We start from the raw sequence: 19,212 nt of genomic DNA on the forward strand, positions 1-19,212 counted from the left end.
TAATGGTATGATACAGAGCCAGCTGGGTGTTTTCCTAAAAAAACACATGCAAACCTGTGGCTGTCACTGCTTCTGGTTGAGTGTGCATACACAGGTGAAGTACAGAGAGCTTTTCATAGGTGAAAAAGCACTTGTTTCAGGAGGATGGAAACAAGATATTACTGTATTCATTTCAAATTACTTTAAAAAATAATCCCAAGCTACCCATAGCCATGTATTTGTAAGAAAAAAAGTAGCTCTCAGATCAAGTCTTTGTGCCTTGTCATGCATATATATCGGAGCTGGAAGGAATATCTTGTATGGTGAGCATGCCTGATTCAGGCTATACCCAGAATAGTCTGTCATATGGAGCACTTTAAAATTCATCACAGGTTTGTGGGGGGAAAGACCCTAGGGAAGCAGCCTTGTCACAGTGTCTTAAAGATGTCGATCTTGAGATCCCCTCCACCACTGTGTTGCTATTTGTTTGCTGAGACATTGATTTCTGGGTGTAGAATATCTTAAATAAAAACCGTGAAATGTATTTTACCTGTTTTCCTAAGACTAAAAAAAAAAAAAAATCACAGTAATGTTTTCTAAGGCAGAGCCCAGAAGATGTTACCTCTAATGCATTCAACAAGGAAAATAAATAGCCAGCAATGGCAGATGCTAGGGGAAAAAACTAATCGAGAAATTCACATTCTCTTTTCATGCAGATATTTAAGGATGCACTATCTGTTAGTAGCATAGACTGTTTTAAAATATGCAAACTAAATAGCTTGTGAGTGTTTGTCTGTTTTATAGCTGAAGATATGGGGTTTTTTTAAAAGGAAATGTAAAGAGACTAATTTTATGATGGGAGAGCTTAGCCTGTGGTTCTTCTTTTCACAGTATGCAGACCTGGGTTCTTCAAAGCTTCACCCCACAGTCCATCCTGCAGCAAATGTCCCCCTCACAGCTACACACTTGATGAAGCATCCACATCTTGCCTGTGTGAAGAACACTATTTTAGGAAGGAATCAGACCCACCTACAATGGCCTGTACAAGTAAGCATGTGCTTATAGGGTTGTTTTTAATCCTTTTGAGCTGTTCCTGTACTGTGACTAGACATTATGTTACTAACTAATGTGCTTTTTCAGGCTCTGCACTGGAGTCTGAACTAGTCTTGACACACTTGTAATGTCACTGTCTTTGTCCACCGTGCTTCCAATTACATGAGAAGAGACCTTTCAGTGCTTTTTGCTTCAAAAGCTGGCATCAAAGCCAGGAAGGGTTTTTGTAATGAGCAAATGCTCCGTCTGTCCCCCTGCACTCCTGGGTGGACTCAGCCAGCAGCATGGCACCAGACATCCGTGCGGTACGTGTGCAGGTACCAGCGTGGGGCACGCACGTGGAATACAGCATGGGTAGTGCTTGCCAGCCACAGGCAAGCATGGATACAATCTCCATGGTCCTGCCTCGTGTCATCCCACAGCTTGTTTTCAGTAAACAAGCAGGGAGAGAGCCCTATCTTTCCAATCTGCCTGGAAATGGTCACTCTTCTCAAAACTCTGTGATGGAAACTGCTTCTCCACAATGTAGAACTTACCCCTGGGAGTAGGGGGCGGGCAATGTAGCAGGCACATTGGGGTGCCGGAGTCCAAGGTGGAGATGGTGTAATCAGAATCACTAATTCTACCCTTCTCTTCCCATCCATGAGCTGTCCTGTCAGCTGTATCTTGAAAGTTCCTTTTTCAGTTTATGTTTCAGATACTTAGGGCCACAATTTGCATGCCCCCATCTAGTCCTGCTGAGTATAGCACAGATCTGAGCTGGGACTGTCAGGCTCCAAATGTAATTTTTGTGGTTGTAAATGGAGTTGAACTACTGGTGCAGGAGCAGTTAGGGCTTCCAAGAAACTTAAGCAGTGGAGGAAAAAGTAGGTTTATGGCTCCATACATGCTCAGAGTCACTGAATGATGGTGCAGAGGTGACTTCCATACTGTAGGGAAGTACTTTGCATCATATAGGGATGGTAGCAGCTTTTGTGCCTTTCCTAGTGACTACAGATGTCCTTCCTAGCTTCCCAAGTTTGCACTTCAAAAAGGGAAAGAAAAAGTCTGTTCCTGTTGGAGAGAGACTCTCTCAAAGGAAGTTGCCCTTGGCAGCTCTCTGCTTGCCTGCAGGAGGCACTTGGAGCAGAATTGGGCCCCTTGAACTCTGCCTTTGATTTTCACCAGACAGGGGAGCATGGCTGTTGGAAGCTGTGCTGTAGAGAAGGAGAAGGCAGCCTTGGGCAGCATTGGAATCACTGGTGCTGTTAGATCAAAGTGGTCTGGGGGGGTGAGTCATGCAAGTACTTCCCAGTTTATTAAATAGGTATGCCAGAGTCTTTCGGAGCCATAGCCAGGGTGGGTTATAATATGAAAAACCTGATACCAGCGTTTCTTGATGTTCTTTTTGCCCCATGGCGTGACTTGAAAAAATCAGATAAATGTGGTCCAGCATGGTATTGGGAAACACCCTGAGCTCTGGAAACACTCATAAAGTAGGCTTTTCTGTGCAGACAGAACCAAAGCCAGCAACTGAGAGAGCATTATGCCAGACTCTGGGGTCCACTGTGCCTCCCGCCCACCATCAGTCGTGTTGCTCTCTGCCCTTCTCAGAATGGAAGGGTATGCATCCAGTCTGTCCTGCTGGTGCATTAGCACAGGGAAGGAACTGCCATCCCCAAGAAGATGTTTCTGCATGCCTATGGCCTGAGCAGCATCAGGCAGGGTTCAGAGAGGCACAAGCAAGTGTGGTGAGCAACTCTTCTTAAAAAGAAGGAAAGTTCAAGAGCCTGTCTCCCCCCAGGTTTCCAGTGTAGTTCGAATCTTGTGGGTAAAGGCTGTAATTTCTGACTCTGCAAATGCCATGGGATTTTCTTTTTATGTTTGTTTGGGGGTTTTGTGCTTATTTGTTGGTGGTGGCTGTCTGTGTTTGTTGGCTTTTACTGTTTGGGTGGTTTTCTCTCAGGGTGGGTTTTACTTTTGTTTTGAGAGCTTACTGTAAGCTAGTTTAGAGCCCAGACATGGTGCCTGAAGCTGTGTTAGGATATGGCTTGGCAGGGGACCAAGTCCTTCTGGGGCAGATGAGAAGTTTAATATTGATCAAGGCTCAGCTCAGCTTCTGTTGCCCACTGCAGCCCCCGGAGCTGCAGTTGAGGACATTGCAGCGCCTCTGCTGGCATTCACGCCTACCACCCCAAAAGCAGGGTGGAATATCCAAGCCTTCTCCGTGTGCTTCTGTCACCCTCACTTTCCCCATGCAGCTTTTCTTAGGATTTTGTCCCAGTCCTGCTGTATTTGTGCTGAAGGTGATGAGGAGGGCCCCATGAGCTCTCCCAGCTCAGCAGCAGGGGTAGAAAATTTTGGCAGGGGCGGTAAAGAATAGGTAGCGACGCTAGTGGTTTAAACCAGTCTAGTTATATCTGGAAGGGAACAGCTCATTGTGAACTAAAACACAAGTGAGAGAGACTTGAGTCACAACTGGTAGGAAAACATTGCAAGGGTTTTTTTAATGTTTTGATTATTTATTGTCACAGAAGTTAATAATATTCATAGGATTCCCTCAACAAGAAATGCAGTTAATTTTAGAGAATACATCAATGTCTGTTTGCAGGTCTACACCTGCAGAGTCCCCTTGCCACTCAGTATAGCTGTAAAATCACATTTTTCTAATTTAAAGCGAGTGTTTTTCAGTTCCAAGATGCATGAGTCTCCTCACCACCACCACCACTGGCATCACTAAAGAAAACTAGCTGCTGTATCACTGTCACTTGCTCAGTTAAGTACAGGGCGGGGGAGGAATACATTTTTGTTCAATTTTTCCAGTTTCTTAAGTATATTTTATAAGTAATGATTGGTAATTTTGAAATGAATAGTGCTGTGATGCATTCTGAAATAACTAGTGCTCTCAGACAAAAAAAGAAAAAATTTTGGTCCTGATGGACGTTTGAGAATTCTCTTCGTATTATTATGTGTCTTCCAGGAAGTAATTCCACTTTATTTCTTCTTAACTAAGTAATCCTAGCTTCAGTTCCTTGCACAACATCTTTTTAAAACCAAAACAGTTGCACCCTTTTCTTTCCTCCTCGTGTCTCTGACAAGTAGCCTTATTGTTGTTCAGAACATGTTGGGGAAATATTTGTGGTATTATGACACATGGGACAAATCGAAGACTTCATAGTATTTACTGTAATAGTATACTTGCAAAACATTTACAGTTAACTTTGAGTGTGTATGTACATATATTTATATCTTGAGGGTAATTTCTCTCTTAGGTTATATTTTTTAAAATATGATCATCAGTAAACAACAGGTTTGCTGTCCATCAAGAAAAATACCAATATCTTTGTTTTCAGAAAATATTTGCCTCTTGTCAGAAATTGTGGTGCAAAAGGGGTGAATCTTAGGGTATAAAGCAGCATATTCAAAAATTATATATATATTTTAAAAGTCAGTAGATTAATATCTGTGCCCTTGACAAAAGGAGTTTTGAAATTAAAGCAGACCACCTTCCACCTTAGCAGATCCAGAGCCCCCCCCTCTTCTGAAGGTAAAATACCTTTTTGTTCTCCCAGCTGGGGTTTAGCGGAGTTTTTTCCAAGTACAGTTTCAGGATTCTTCAAGTAGGTCTTGTTAGATATCTGTAGACTACTAAAGACCTTTCTCTGAGGTCCTGTGAGAACCCTAATGTTATAGGTTATAAAGTCACAGCAGTTTTAAAACATTTCCACTGAAGCTGATGTTTTTAAGCCTTCAAGAAGAGTAGCTGACTTTTCTGTACAGAGCAAGTAAAAAACCCTGTGGTGACTTTACAAAAGTAATAATTTATCCCCTGATAAAGACACATTGTCCAGTAAGTATTTCTCGTGCTTGAGTTCTTTACTTTTTCCTGGAGTACTGGCATCAGCAAAAGGGCATTCATCCAGTGGAAGAAAAAATAGGGCAATTTAACTGGTAAAAAACATACAAAAAATCCTCAAGTGCAATACATATAACTCCATACAGCTCCAGTGATGAATTCCGTGGTTTCCGTTTTGTCAGTACAAGTATGACACTGCAGAAAACAGTCCTGACCTGGGCTGTATGATAGTGTCATTAGCTAAATAGTGCTGGATCCCTGGGGTGCAGCTTGGGAGTGGATTGCTCCCTGTTTCTAGGGATCTGAAGGGATCACAGAACAAAACAAAGATGATCTGGCATTTTCTAAGCTAACTCAGCTTTTTTCTTCAACTGCTTTTCCTCTGAAAAATAAAAAAATACATCAGGATTATTTATTTCCTCTGGCAGCGAGTTTCTCATTGAATCAGAATAGCTTGAGTCTAAATCCTGACAGTGTTTCAGTTTATCAGTGTTACCAATTTTACAGACTCAGAGAGGGGAATAGAAAAAGGAAGTGGAGGAAAATGCTTCTGATTTATAAGGTGATTTTATTTTTGCAATACACTGCCTGTTTTAAATAACAAATTTAGTTTAATTATCACAACAAAATGCGAAGATGACAGCCTAAGTCAGCCTGTTAGATTCGTATGGATGTCTAGCTAGTGAAGCTACTTGTCTCCCTCTTTTCAAGGAACTGCTCATGGGTTTTGACAACTTCATTCAAACTGAAGAGGAATGTGTTGCATTGCCTTCCTTCAGAAAAACCCCAGCCTTTGCTGTATAGTTTCTGATGGTGCTGTGACTAAAATCCATCCTGGCTTGCTTTTATAAATTTCCCCTCTCTTCCTCATTCATTAGTATTTCCTGAGTACTGAACACGTGGATATCTCACATGAGACTCCTGCTTGTCCTTTCACATTGTCTTCAGGGTGTATCTGTAGCTTGCCCTTCGTCTGCAACACAAGCCTGTTAAGAACAAAACCCTTGCAGCCCCTTCTGCGAGGAAGCAGTCTTGAAGGTGCCTCCAGGAGGGCTTTGCTTGCCCAGCCGTGGCCTCTCCCATCAGGATGAAGAGAAACAGCTCACCTTCTGCAGGTGCTCTGGTACCTCTGCAGCAGCTGTTCCTCCTTGGATAGCCTTGCCAATGCCATGCTGGCATCCTGAGTGGGGAGGCTTGGCAAAGTAAGCAAGTGCTCCGTGGGTAACCAGCCGTGCTACAGCCTGGCAGGGACCAGGAGGGCTGCCATGGAGTGGCTGGATACGGCCGTGTTTCCAGTGGCCCATGCAGATCACCATCTGCTTTGGGCTACATCGAGCGTCTCGCTTAAGTGTGATTTGGATACCCAAGCTTAGGGTTTCACTGCTGCCAAATGGCTGATGGGAAGAGGCGGGTGCACACAGAGGAAAGATTTGGCATCTGAGTTGAGTACCTAAGTAGTGTGAAAACCCCAGTGTGTGTCTGTTTTTTAGGACCTAGAGGTAGTGATATAGGGGCAGTGGGGTGAGGAGGGGGAATCTTGCCCCTGGTGAAGCCAACAGTGACTTGCACAGGGCAAAGACTTGCTAATCCCTTTGCTGAAGAGCAAGGAGAGCACCAGAGACAATGTGCCAGGGTGCAGTGCTCCTCCTGTTGGGTTTGACCCAGCCTTGTGTCCTGTCCTCCCGCACAGGTGACTGCATCCCAACACAGATCTCTTGAGTGAGGTGAGAGTGCTCAAAACACATCCCTGTTTTCCCAGTTCTTCAGGTGTTGTTGCAAACGGTCCCCATGTACTCTCTGACACGTGAGCAACGGGGCATCTCTTTTCAGCCTAGAGAGTAGTAGCGAGCAGGATGACTGATAATACTGTTTTTACCATGTGTTTTTCTCACTTTACAAACCAGGACCCCCCTCTGCTCCTCGGAGTGCCATCTCAAATGTTAACGAGACTAGTGTCTTTCTGGAATGGATTCCCCCTGCTGATACTGGTGGAAGGAAAGATGTGTCTTATTATATTGCATGCAAGAAGTGCAACTCACACTCGGGTCTGTGTGAGGCGTGTGGCGGTCATGTCAGGTACCTCCCCCAGCAAACCGGCCTGAAAAACACCTCTGTCATGATGGTGGATCTGCTTGCTCATACAAACTATACCTTTGAAATTGAGGCAGTGAATGGAGTGTCCGACCAGAACCCTGGAGCCCGGCAGTTTGTGTCTGTAAATGTAACCACAAACCAGGCAGGTAAGTGGATCTTCAGCCTGGGGGAATGTCTGGGGTGGGAGCCTGAGCCAGTCAGACCCAGTGCAGACCTCCCTTTGGAAAGGGTGGAAGTCTCCAGCGCGGAGGGCTGGACTCTGGCCTCTTCAAATATGGGAGGTGGGAGGTGGGCAGTGCTTATGTTGCACAGGCTATAATTACTGCAGTCTTCACTAGGTTTCCTTTCAGTAGGACACATTTTTAGGCTTTGTGACTTTTTCCTTTTACACTAAGCTACTTGGAGATACCTCCACTTCTTTGCATGTTGGTGTATCCATCCACTAAACCAGAAAAAATAAAGGGCTGTCTTTCCTGTTGGGAAAGGAAAATTTCTAAGAGTCCATTTTGATTAATAATGGCTAAAACATCTTAACTTTACAAACAGTTATCCTAAGAAAATTGTTTTGAGTTACCTTAGGAAATTTAACCCCTCTTCTACACTGTAATGCTAAAATGACTGGGCTCAGGCTGGTGAGGTACATTGTCACTGCTTCTCCAACAAGGTAGGGCTAAGATGTCCCTCATACTGTGTTTTTCTTGGTTTTGCACTGTACAGACAGAGATCATGTAGACTGGTTTATTCCTTTGTCCAGGGCTCTCATTTGTCCGCCCTTCCTTTGCCCAGCAGTTGAAATGAGCTGTCACTTTGGACACAGGCATGGAGTAGCCATTGTCCCCTGTCACTTGGAGGTGTGATGGGAGGCAAGAACATGATTACATCTCCTTCCATGTGCATCAACACACCAGACACATCACACAACTTCTATAAAGCCCCGGAGACTGACCTGTCCTTCTCTTGTCCCCTCATGCTCTCCCTTTGCCTACCCAGCTTACTTCCTGCCATTTAATTCAGGGCTCCAGTGGCATTTATCCACCGTGAAGCCCTTCCAGGATTGTTAACAGGTGGCATTTGAGACTGTGAGGACTGTGCTGCCAGACCACTGGAGCCACCCCCTGCCTTCTCCAGGACAAGGTTTAGCCAGGAAACCCAGTGGGCAATTCAGTGTGACAGCTGGATGTAGATTGGCAGATACTCACTGTGGAGCAGAAGAACACTAGCTGGAGCAGGGCTGCATCTCATTCCTGCTACCCAGGTGTATGTGCACAGGCTTTGCAGCCAGCAGCAAGAAAGTGCGGATCCCTGTCCTGATAATTGAACTGGGTTGTTGAAGTGTTGGACAGATCATTCAGATGTTTCTTGAGGAGAGGAAATAAAGGCATGCTGGGAATGCTGCTGATAGATGCAGCATGGAATCTGCTGGAGGAATATTAGAGGACTGTAGTATGACACCCGTTGAAGGCACCTGTTTAGTGCAGATCAGTGGGTGTCACGGTCCTAATGCTGTTTGCTGTTTTCCTGTTGTGAAGGCTGCTGCCAGTAACTCTGCTGTTGGAAGAAGTATATTTTCCTGTTAGTGGGTTTTCATTGGTATTTCATTGCTGCCACTGGATTTTCCCTGATGTGTGGTGTTAAATCCACATAAATCTCAGTAAATGTAGCTGTGCATGAGGAGATGATACCTTGCTGATCAGTGTAGACAGTGAGGAAATGGTCCTGGTTTGTGACTTACATCCCAAACTCTCCATACCTGCAGCAGGATTTATCCACATAGCTGCCTTTCTGTGCATCAGGCCAAGAGTAACCCCCTTCCACAGTTATCACTTCCAGCTTCGTATTGGAAGGTCTGTCATAGGAAATGGTAAAGCTGTGACAAATGTGTCTCATGCTAAGGACAAGTGGGTAAATGTAGCTTCTGGTTAAGTCTCGCTGTTTACCTTAGTGGAGCCGCAATCACGGGAGATACTAGTGGATCGAGCCATGGGTGTTTAATACCCTGTGTGGTGTTGAAATTGTATCTGTACACTCTCATGTACAGATTGAACAGGAGGTTCAATCAAACTGCTGTGTAAAGAAAGCAGCGGTGACTGTATTTTGTTGTCTCTCTGGCTGGTCCCACCATGCATTTGTGAGGTGAGCCAAGCCTGTCTGCTGGAGCTGTAGCATCAAATGGACTTCCCAGTAGTGCGCTCTTTCAGCACTCCCCCAGGTGATCATCAATTTGCCCATGCCAGAAATAAAGCAGATGGAAAGAGGGACTTTGCAAGTCAGACAAACTGCCAAGCATAGAAAGTAAGTATCTGGTTTTTTAAGGTGCCTCCAAAAAGCATCCTTTGAGGCAAGTAATGGGGTGGTCCATGCCCAGTGGTTTTGGATATCTCTTAAAAAGCCTCACCTTCAGCAGTCCTTTCTCAAGTAAAAGTAGGCTGGGCACATGTGGCTTCAGGGAGTCTCAGGCCACCCACCTTCCCCCTGGAATTCCCTCCAAGAGGTGCAGCTCTTGTGTCTCATTTTTTCCCTTGCAGAGGTTTTCTGATGGTGTGATTATATTTTCACAAAGGCTGGTTAATGAAGTTGAACCAGTGACACAAGGACAACTGCAGCAGTAGGAGAAATCCTGCTACAAGATCTGTTGGCTGCAGGAAATTGAAAAATTGCATGCCATGGGATAGGTCTGGCTGCTGGAGTCCTACTGGCACGTATTCAGTAACCCAGCACTGCAGAGAAATGCCAGGGTATGTTTTGTTGGTTTGGCTTTTGTCCATCCCAAGAAGACCATGCTCATTTCAGAACTGCAAAGAATGTGCAGTCAGTGAGTCTTTAGGTGCACCACCTCTTCTGGGCATGGCAGCTTTTGGCAGCAGAAACTACTTCTGGGTTGGACCCTCAAAGGGATTACTTCCTGAAAAAAAAGTGGGTTTCTCCAAAATAATTTGTTCCCTTTCCTCTCTCCCCTGTTTTAAATAACAAATAAAAGAATTGGTGCTGGCAATCCATGTGGCATTTTCAGACTGATGTAATTTTCCTCTGAACTTTTGAAATCAGATTTGGAAATACAGCAAGGGAGCAGTAAAGTTTTGCGCACAAGAAGAGGCCGATGGCTAATCTCCACCGGTGACCCCAGCATGCTTCTGTTGCCCCAGTCCTTGGGGACCTGACTGTACTTGGAATGAGACTGATCCATGCAGGATGTTGTGGCCTTAGGCTCCAAATACAGGACTAGTTTTCCTGTAATCCTCTTGCAATCCTCAAACCCCTGTTGCTTCTGTGGGATTTTGCTGGTGTTTTTCTGCTGAAAAACCTGTGTCTAGAAAGGGTGAGCAATGCCACAAGCCATGAGAGATAGAAATTGTGCTGGCCTCCATTGTGACTACCCTAGAGCTGCAGCAGGCAGGTAGAGGACCTTCTTCCCTTTGTAGGCACAGGAGTTGACCCAAGCATGGGTTTTCCTTATGGCATTGCTGCAAAATACGTGTCCAAGGGACTTCCCAGCACAGATGGCAGGGAGCCATCTGTAGTGCAGTCTCACTGTGTGTTAAAAAGTGTGCCTCATGCACATGGGCTGGAGCACAGTGAATAATTCATAAGTGGCAATGATAGGATTGAGTTAGCCATCTTTCCCTTGCTCATGGTTTTGCTCAAGTTTTCATATTTTTGAAACCTCCACCTATTTAAACAGTTTCCAGAGAGCAGTCTGTGTGTACTGCTAATACTGAAGTTTGCTTTTTAAGTGACAACTGCATGACCTTTTTTTTTTTCTCAGCGATTTCACCAAGCTGGATGATTAAGGGATGCTGTCGCTCTGGACAGAGATGTGCATCTCCCTTGAGGTCTTTCATCTTATCTGCCCTGTATACAGAAAGCACCTACCGTGACGTCTTGGTCAGAGATGTGTCTCATAATGGGTCCATAGGGAGCAAGCAGTTTTGATTCATGGTTGCCTGCTCACCCGTTGTATCATCGCAGGAGCACACTGGAAAGATGCAACATTTAAAACCTTTCTAGGCTTAAAACCTGCCAGGAGTATTCTCTTTAAGCCAGCCTAAACAGCTGAGCAATTTTCTTTGCTTTTGATGTCAGCAAGTCCCATGCTGGGTATGGCTTCAGGCCATGCTGGCCTGAACTGGCCTGGAGGTGGGGGGTATGAGAGTGGGGCAGTTCTCCTGCCGGCATCCCAAATGCCACACACTCCTTTGCACTTAAAGACCTTCTCTGTGTGTGTTTTCAGATAAACCCCCTGCCTGTTTCCTGTTTCGAAAGTCAGAAGCCAGTGTTCAATCCCCTTCTGTGACCTGTATGGTATTTCTGAGCCTTCTGGGCAAGGAGGAGAAGAAAGGTAGAGATGTGCTTGCTAACAGAGGAGGAGTTAATGTGTCTAATGCCTCAAGGAGTCTGCATGCCTGAGGCCAAACCAGAGATACAAGTTGCATCCTGTGGAGCAGCAGTGCTTTTTAAGCAAAGGTGTTGGAGGACAGAACCTGGCAACCTGTAGCTCTGGGAGGCATGGCTAGGTTCTTACTTGACCAAAAAACCACTAGATGCTTGGAGGAGCTAGAAGGCTCTTGGAGCAGGGAAGTGTGCTGAAAACCTAATCTAATTGCACAGGCTGGGATGCTGCAGTGGAAGGGAGCAAGGGAGAAGGTGTTTTCCTTAGTCAGGATGTGTATAGTCTTTGAAAAGCAGCCAAGGGCAATTCAGAGAGGGAAACCTGCAACATAGAGCTTGCTGCAATCTTACATCAGCATCTGCATGCTCTTGAAACCAAGAGACTGCAGCCCTGCACAGCCTGGGAAGAAGACATCAGAAAATGAGGCAAGGGATGGGAACCACATTTATAGAGATTGCCTTTGGGAACAGATGGGTTCAAGCCCTATAACATTCAGGGTCTGATTCTTCCCACATTAAAGTCTTCACAAGTTTGTTTGGTTTGGCAAAGGGAAGGGAGCACTTTACTTATTTTCTTCAGGAATAACAGAAAATTTCCAAGAGGGTGCTCCAGTAGAGGCAGCATGTTCCATCATCTCACGCAAGAATTAAGACTGGTCTTGCAGCTCTACTTTTCAGCCAGAACCACTGGCCTAGGGTCTGAAAAAGCTTAAGCAGATGCTTACTTCTGGAAAAGTGCCTCTCCACAACCAGCATGTTACACAGGGCTCGTGTTTAAACATCCATTGTAACAGTACTTGATCCACTGGGCTGCATCACCTTCCCAGCAGTGGTCACTAGTGGATGCCATAGAAGGGGTAAGAGCACGAGGCAGACACGTACCAGTGCTCCTTGGAGCGCTCTCCAACCTCCGGGGAACACCTCCTTGTGCTTTATAGACCTTAATGGATTTTTCTTGCATGAATTTGTCTAATCATTTTATGAACTCTGAGAAAATTCCAACGGCTGTAGGCAATCCTTTATGAATTTGGTATGTCTGGTGGTTTAAACTGCGCTTTAGATTCACACTGGCCAGAGAGGAGCTATTAGTGGCGTAAATAGAGGTTTTAGGGTTTGCAATTGCCCATCTCTGTGGAAAGCACTGCCATTTAGAGATGCAGCACTGGCTTCCAGTGTGTTAACCCAGGTATTGCAGCATTTAACCTAGAACAATGTACTCTTAAAAGCGAAGAATGTCTTCCATACCAGGATGGGCTAATACAGGGATATTTTAATATGCAGAGGTAAACTGTAGTGCCTCAAAGACCCTAGTGTCTATTTAAAGCTGAGTGCACCCTGCACTGCCCCTTGCAGCAGGATCTTTCTGTGGGCTGTGAGCACCCTTCATGTCCAGGGAGATGTGAAAATTAGTATTGAGCTGCCAGTGAAGGTTCAGCCAGAAAGAGAATAAATTCATTAGTGAAGTTCCATGCATATGCTGGTAATCAGCTTCAAGAAGTATTTTGGTATATTTTTGAAGCATGGTCACATGCAATCAGAGCATGCAATCGCAGGTTGTAAAAAGCAAACACACTGGCAAAATAAAACCTGAAAGCCAGTGTTGTACAAAAGGTTTACTGTTCGAATTTTTTTGTTGGTTTTTGGTGATGGCTGCATTTATACTGAATGCAAAATCTTCATCCAGCATCCTATTCCAGAGTCATGAATTCAACCCAGCCCAGATGGCTGGGTGTCTGCTACCAAATGAATTATGGATCAGATTAATATTTTACAGTTTTATTTATAACTCCCCAATCAGTAATTGCTACTTTTTCATAGTTTGTTATAAGTCGTCTTGTTATACTTCACATATTAGAAATACATGCTTGAATATTGAGACAAGTTTTTGGAATATGAAAAAATGTCCCCAAATTACAATATGACTTTTAGTTAGAGGTCATTTTTATTCTGGAAGTATGTGAGACAACCCCATGGCTGATATATAAGGAAATTAAAAGGTGAAATAAAAAACATTTTCTTGCATCTACAGACAGACCTTTCAATTTTGACACGAAATCAAAACATCTTATTTATAGATGAAAATACAAATAGTAAGCAATAGTTGTCTCTATCCACCCTCCTCCTGAAAAAGGGAGAAAGAAAGATGCTGAAGATCTCATTATGAGATTCAGCTGATGACATTCATTGTGTGTTGTGCAGTAGGGTGCAGGTTTTACCATCTCCCAGTTGCAGTGAGACAAACATCTTTATGGTGAAGCAACTAGTCTCCTTCAAAGCATGCTGCTCATGAGGCATGAGGTACCAAATGCCAAGTTACACCTGGGAAAATGAATCCATGGACCGCACCCACGTGGTGCCGTGAAGATGGGTGTGAGGGAGAAAGAGCTGCCTGAATACTCAGCTTGAGATGCTGCAACCAGAAGGATTAACACCGCTCTGTAACATCCCAGAGCCACTGGAATCCCCACCAGCAGCATTGCCTCAGGCTTGGGATAAAGTAGCAGATATTGGGCAATCGGAGTCAAGGTTTTTAGAGGAGTGAGCAGCAAATACTGATATTTTCCGAAAAGCATAGAGCAGGCCATGTTGTGATCAAGTGTAGTAAGAGCTTCACAAGGTCAGAGCTTTAAGAAACTTGTGCTTTTGCAGGGCATTACTTGTGTTACAAGAGTGATAGAGCTGGTTTAAAATTTTATTTAGCATTTTTCTGGCATATTTTTAAAGGATTGCTAAGTAATTTTATACTAATCTAATTCTCATCCCCTTAAAACACAGTTTTCAGGGCCAAAGAGTTCTCTCTGTATTGTGCTGAGCACAGTACCTGGCAGAGAGCAAAAGCAAAGCATCTGAAATGGTTTCACTGCCCAGATGACATCAATTTATAGATTTTTTTCCCCATTAATGTTGTTGTTGAATTTCACTGCTAATAAAGTCCCATTCAGCTCTTTAGTCTCAGTCTGCAAGCTGATAATTCCATTGTCTGATCTGTTATTTCTCTGATTTTAGCATTAAAAGTAGTTTTATATTTTTAACAGTCTGCGTAGATGATACTTCTGAAAATAGTCTTCAGACACCAGGACTCCAAAATTGCCAAAAAAGAATGTAAAAATACTTTCTGTGCTGTTAGAGAAATAGCAGTGGACTTGTAGGCATTTAGTAAACAACCCACTTGTTCTCTGGCTGCAGTTTCTTTACCAAACAAAGTAAGCTCTTTATAGTAATCTGCATCAAAAGTTAAATGTAACAGTGGAGGAAACAGAGGAGTTTGAACTTCTGCATTTCTGTAGTTGTGCATTGAGTGAGCTGTGCTACAGAAACACTGCTCAGGGTATAGCAGCTTCACAGGGCATTTCTCCTTTCCCATGCACCCTTCATGCTGATAAAATGAATTTGTAGGAGTGTGAAGGTGTAAGTACATGCATGGCGGCGTGTGTGCGTTTGTGTGTGTATGAACATGCAGGACACGTGCTGGACAGAACACAGAGGTTACCCACCCTTGTTTTATGTGGTGTCTGTGACAGCTTGGTAAAGCTCAGACAGTTCAGGTACCTTTCACTCTTCGCATCCTTGTGCCAAATTGCTACCTAACTGGGCCCACATTTGAAGAGGGTGGCTTTCTGTGCTGCAAGGCTGCCCAGAAGTTCTCTGGTCCCTTTTCCCTTCTGTCTGCTTTCTTTTGCCTTGAGCATGACCCTTCCTCTAATAAGCAGTTTGTAATATTTATTTGTAAATATGGCCAGATTTTTTTCCCCTTGCTTGCTGTTGTGCCTGGTGTCTGCAACCACACAGCAAGCTGGCTTCTGTATCCCAGGAAGGATTTTTCTGTATTTAAACTGAATTACAGGTTCCCAGTATTTTACAGTACCAGGCTGAAGTGCTCTTCTCCCCTGGATTGCTTCTCATTGGAGAGGTGTTGTTTCAGTGAGGCTTGTAAAGTTTTTCCACATTTTCTGTTGTGGTTGCTATTATAATATATTTCAACAGCAAACCCCTTGCTCATTCCTTGAAAGATTTCCAAAATGCTACTTCTGGCACTTGTATTTCTTGCAGAGGGCTAATGTAATAGGAGTAGTAGGGCTGGCTAGTACTTTTTCCCCAGCATACTGCCCCTTCTTTCCCCACTGATGGGGGGACATAGGGACACACAGCAGGGAGGGGAGAACACTATCTGAAAAGCCAAGAGTAGTGTCAAGGTGACAGACCCAGCAGTAAACTGTATTTCTTCTACAGCAGCTGGGCCAAAGTTCAGCTACATGCAAATACTGCAAAAAGCTCAAGAGCTGGAAGGTTTTAATTAAAACACACTTCAGATGTGCTCTTTTGCCAGCGTGATGGAATGCTTTCTGCATCTCCTGGTCCTGGAGGAACAGTCCTGATCAAAGCAAGTAACTAACGGGATTTGTGGCTAGATCAGTACAATAGAAATCACCAGAAGGAAAGCGTTACTATTTATTTATTTTCCTGTTTCTTCAGGCTTGATAATTTCTAGGAATACAGGCTCTGATCAAAAGGCCCGGTGCGAATCGATGCAGAGCACCCACTGGCTATGGTGGTGCTGGGTGAGGGTTTTTCTGCTGCAATGCAGCAAACTGGGGCGACTCACTGCTCTTTGTGCGGAGGGGCCGACCATGCTGGACTGATCCTCTGCGTGCTTTGGCAAGCCTTGGAGAGGGCACTGCTCTGTGGAAATGGATGGGAAAAATTTGCAAATTCTCTTGTGCATTTGACAAAGTCTGCCCTGTGGGTTTTAGCTAGGGGTGGTGGGTGTGCCAGGTGGTACAAGGGGCCTTTTGCATGTGGCCCCTGGGCTCTGCAGAGATAGACAACAGTGCCTGAAAAGCAAATTTGGAGAATTAGGTGGAAAATGCCAGTGGAGGGCACTAGCACTGCTTACTGCCTTGCCAGGAATACACAGCACGATTGCCCACCATGCTTCTGCATCCTGCTGTGCAAAACTTGTGCATCTTTGCTCTCTGCCCCTACACGAGATGAAAGGAAGCAAAGTTGAATCAGGTAAAAGCAGAAAACTGGGCTTGCCCCTCCCTCCTTCAGTTTGCAAGGGTTTATGGGACCGTGTGTGCCATTTCTTCATAGATCCTTTCCAACTTTCTGCAGTCTGCCTCAATCCAAGGAGAGAAAGTGCTGTTCAGCCAAGTAGATTATTAATTATTCTGTTTTCTGAGTTGCCTTCCACACAGTTCAGCATTAGTGTGGCTTATTACGGGGGACTGATCTGCACCGCACCATTATCCTGTCATCTCCAGAGCTCTGCCTTCCCCACAATGGGTTCCTGCCTTGGATCATTAAGCCATGAAGCTCCGTGGTTCTGCCTTGTTCTCCTGGGGGGTGGCACCAAGAGCATGAAATTGTTTGCTGACCTTGCTGGAGACTTATGGTCTGAGTCTTTAAACACCTGGGCGTGCAAGGACAGTTTCCACAGAGAGGTGCTCTCGCCCAGTTCAGTAAACTGGAAGACTGTCGCTGCAGAAATGACTGGGTTATTTAATTTATTGTACATCACTCTGTCCCAGGTGCAACTCGGCCCCTGCAAGGAGATGGAAAGGAACTGGAGGATGACTGGGCAAGGATGCACATGAGGGCACAGACCCATCTTCACCTTTTCCAAAACTGCAGACTGCAACTAGCAAGGCTGGGTGTGCATGAAGGACAAAATGCTGGGTGCTTTCCGCAGCAGGGTGTGTCACCAAACCCTCTGCTATGTGTTGGCTGTGGCTTCAAGGGGGACTTCTGCCAGAGTCAAATAGCCCTGAGGGCTTTGAGTGCTATTTGCACCCCCTGCAGAACATCTCTATAAAGCAAAACAAATCCCCTGTAAAGTAGTCAGTTGATAACATTGTTCATGCTCTAATAACAACTGTGCATCTGTTGTGGCCTCGCACTCTGCCTGTATCTTCTGATATTGGTCAATGAATGAGAACTGCTATTTTAAATTCAGTTTGTATACAGTGTCCAGTTCTTAATTTAGGACAAAATCGGAAAGTTAAATACATGGTCATTATGCAAATAACTGCAAGTTGGCTCAGCTTTCCTGCATGCAGACCTGATGGATACAGCAGCATTGGAAGGGGTACCTAATGTCAGTAAATTGTTATTTCGATGCCTAAAACTTTATGTATTGCCTTCATCAGGGAGGTTTTTCAGCCATCTGGTTCATTGATGGGGAAATTGAGGCATGGAGGTGTGGTGTGATGGGCCAGAGGACACACATCAGGGCTGGGACTCTTCTTGCTGCTCCTCTGCCCCTACTGAACCCTTCCCATGGGGCTGGAGCCTTAAGATGCATTGGAAATGTTTCCTAACCTGTTTGCCAAACTAACTTCAGAGCAAAAAAGAGAGGCTGGACAGAGTCCACTGGAGATGGGCTGTTGGGTTTGGGGTTGCTTTTTCTGAATCAGTTTCAGTATTATTGTGGTTTCAGTTTCACTGCAGCATTACAGATAGAAATGTCAGTCAACGGTGTATTTATCCAAAGCATTTAGTGAGCTGAAGTGTGCTGAATGGCTTGGGGAAAAGTGTGGCATGGGGCCCATTTGCTCCCAGTCTTAATAGCTTGCAAGAGTGAAAATTTCCTCCTTTCCTCTTTTGCACCTTCTGTCAGGAAAGACAATATTTGATCCAAGTCCAGCTCAGTGCAAGGTGTTGCCTTTAATACATCTGGTTGGTGAACTGTGCTTTGTCTGCTCAAAAGGGAGCCATTAATAATGTGACAGTGTCCATTCCATGCTGCTACCAATTCCAGTGCCCAGGCGATTAAATGTAACTAAAATCCTGATCGTTTTGATTTCATATCTAGCAAGAGAGCAATTGCTACCTGTTCAGTAAATACAGTTGAGTTTTATTTGGCCTCTGGCAGCAATAGTATTTAGAGTGGCTTGGCAACTGTTCACTGATGAGGGTCCAAAAAAAGCACTTAACAAAGTCAAGTGATAGCAGTAATAAACTGCTAAAGACACTGACACTTTGTTTATCTGCTTGAGCGCTTTAGCAAGGATTTCAGGGGCTCCTCTTGGTTTCTCTGCCTCTCTCTATAACCTGGATCTTGAGACCATCTGCCAGGGACTGGTGAGGTGGCTGCCTCCCAGCCAGGGGCACCATTGCACGGGGCTGTGTCAGACTTTGGGGTCACACAGCCCTCTGCTCCCTGGTCCCCATGGCTGAGCCCCAAGCAGGTGCCCAAGGGGCTGAGCCAGGGGTTGGATGGGAGAATATCCAAGTATCTGAAATATGGGACTATCAGATCTCCTGTCTCCCTGCCTCCAGCTCCTCTGCCTCATAGAAGTAATGACTCTGTGGACGAGGCATGCCCATGGCTCGTAAACCATTGGACCATGGAAGTTCTGTGCACTTTGCCCTAGCAGGAGGAGCGCTTTGGCAGGCGCAGCAGCCACCTTCTCCCTTTGCTGTGAGGGTGCTTGAAAACTTTAGAGGTGCCACAAGTCAGACGATTTTACAGCTGCCGTTTGGCTGAGTCTAGGAGTGTTTTCCTCTATAAGAGAAGCAGCAGCTATTTTTCACAGAGCAAATGAAGCCACCTGTTGGGTTAACTGGGATTTATTCAGTCCCCAGGCTGCCTTGCACAACCTTTAGGGCCCATAGCAGTCTTTGAAGTACCATTGAATTTCATTGTAATTGTCAGAGTCATTTACTGTGAATGGAAAAGGGTATTTTTTTTTCACTCCCAGGCATGAATAAACTCTGTAGATTGCAGGAAATAATCCCTCTTAAAGGAGAGTTGAAAGTGCTGTCTTTTAATATAAGAAACCTGGTGCTGAGCTGATGCGTAGGACTGCTCCAGGTCTTGGCAAAAGTACTGGAATTTGCTCAGTGATTAGAAACAGAATAAA

General features: G+C 44.8%; 1 protein-coding gene across 7 annotated transcripts in view; it reads left to right on the forward strand.

Moving 5' to 3' along the window:
• Positions 1–19,212, forward strand: part of EPHA5 (EPH receptor A5) — a 181,713-nt gene that overhangs the window by 106,061 nt on the left and 56,440 nt on the right. For 4 of the 7 annotated variants that reach the window (XM_042049825.1, XM_042049827.1, XM_042049826.1 and 1 more), the window contains exons 4-5: positions 871–1,026; positions 6,772–7,107. The exons of 1 other annotated variant lie outside the window; for it this stretch is intronic. In XM_042049825.1, coding sequence (XP_041905759.1) covers positions 871–1,026; positions 6,772–7,107 — 492 coding nt within the window. The remainder of the gene's footprint in view (positions 1–870; positions 1,027–6,771; positions 7,108–19,212) is intronic. 2 more of the 7 variants (XM_042049829.1, XM_042049830.1) reach the window with 1 other exon arrangement.

This window comes from Corvus kubaryi, unplaced genomic scaffold (assembly GCF_017639235.1).
Source record: "Corvus kubaryi isolate FWS band 111438036 unplaced genomic scaffold, C.kubaryi_AGA036_p1.0 71, whole genome shotgun sequence".
Lineage (NCBI taxonomy): Eukaryota > Metazoa > Chordata > Aves > Passeriformes > Corvidae > Corvus > Corvus kubaryi.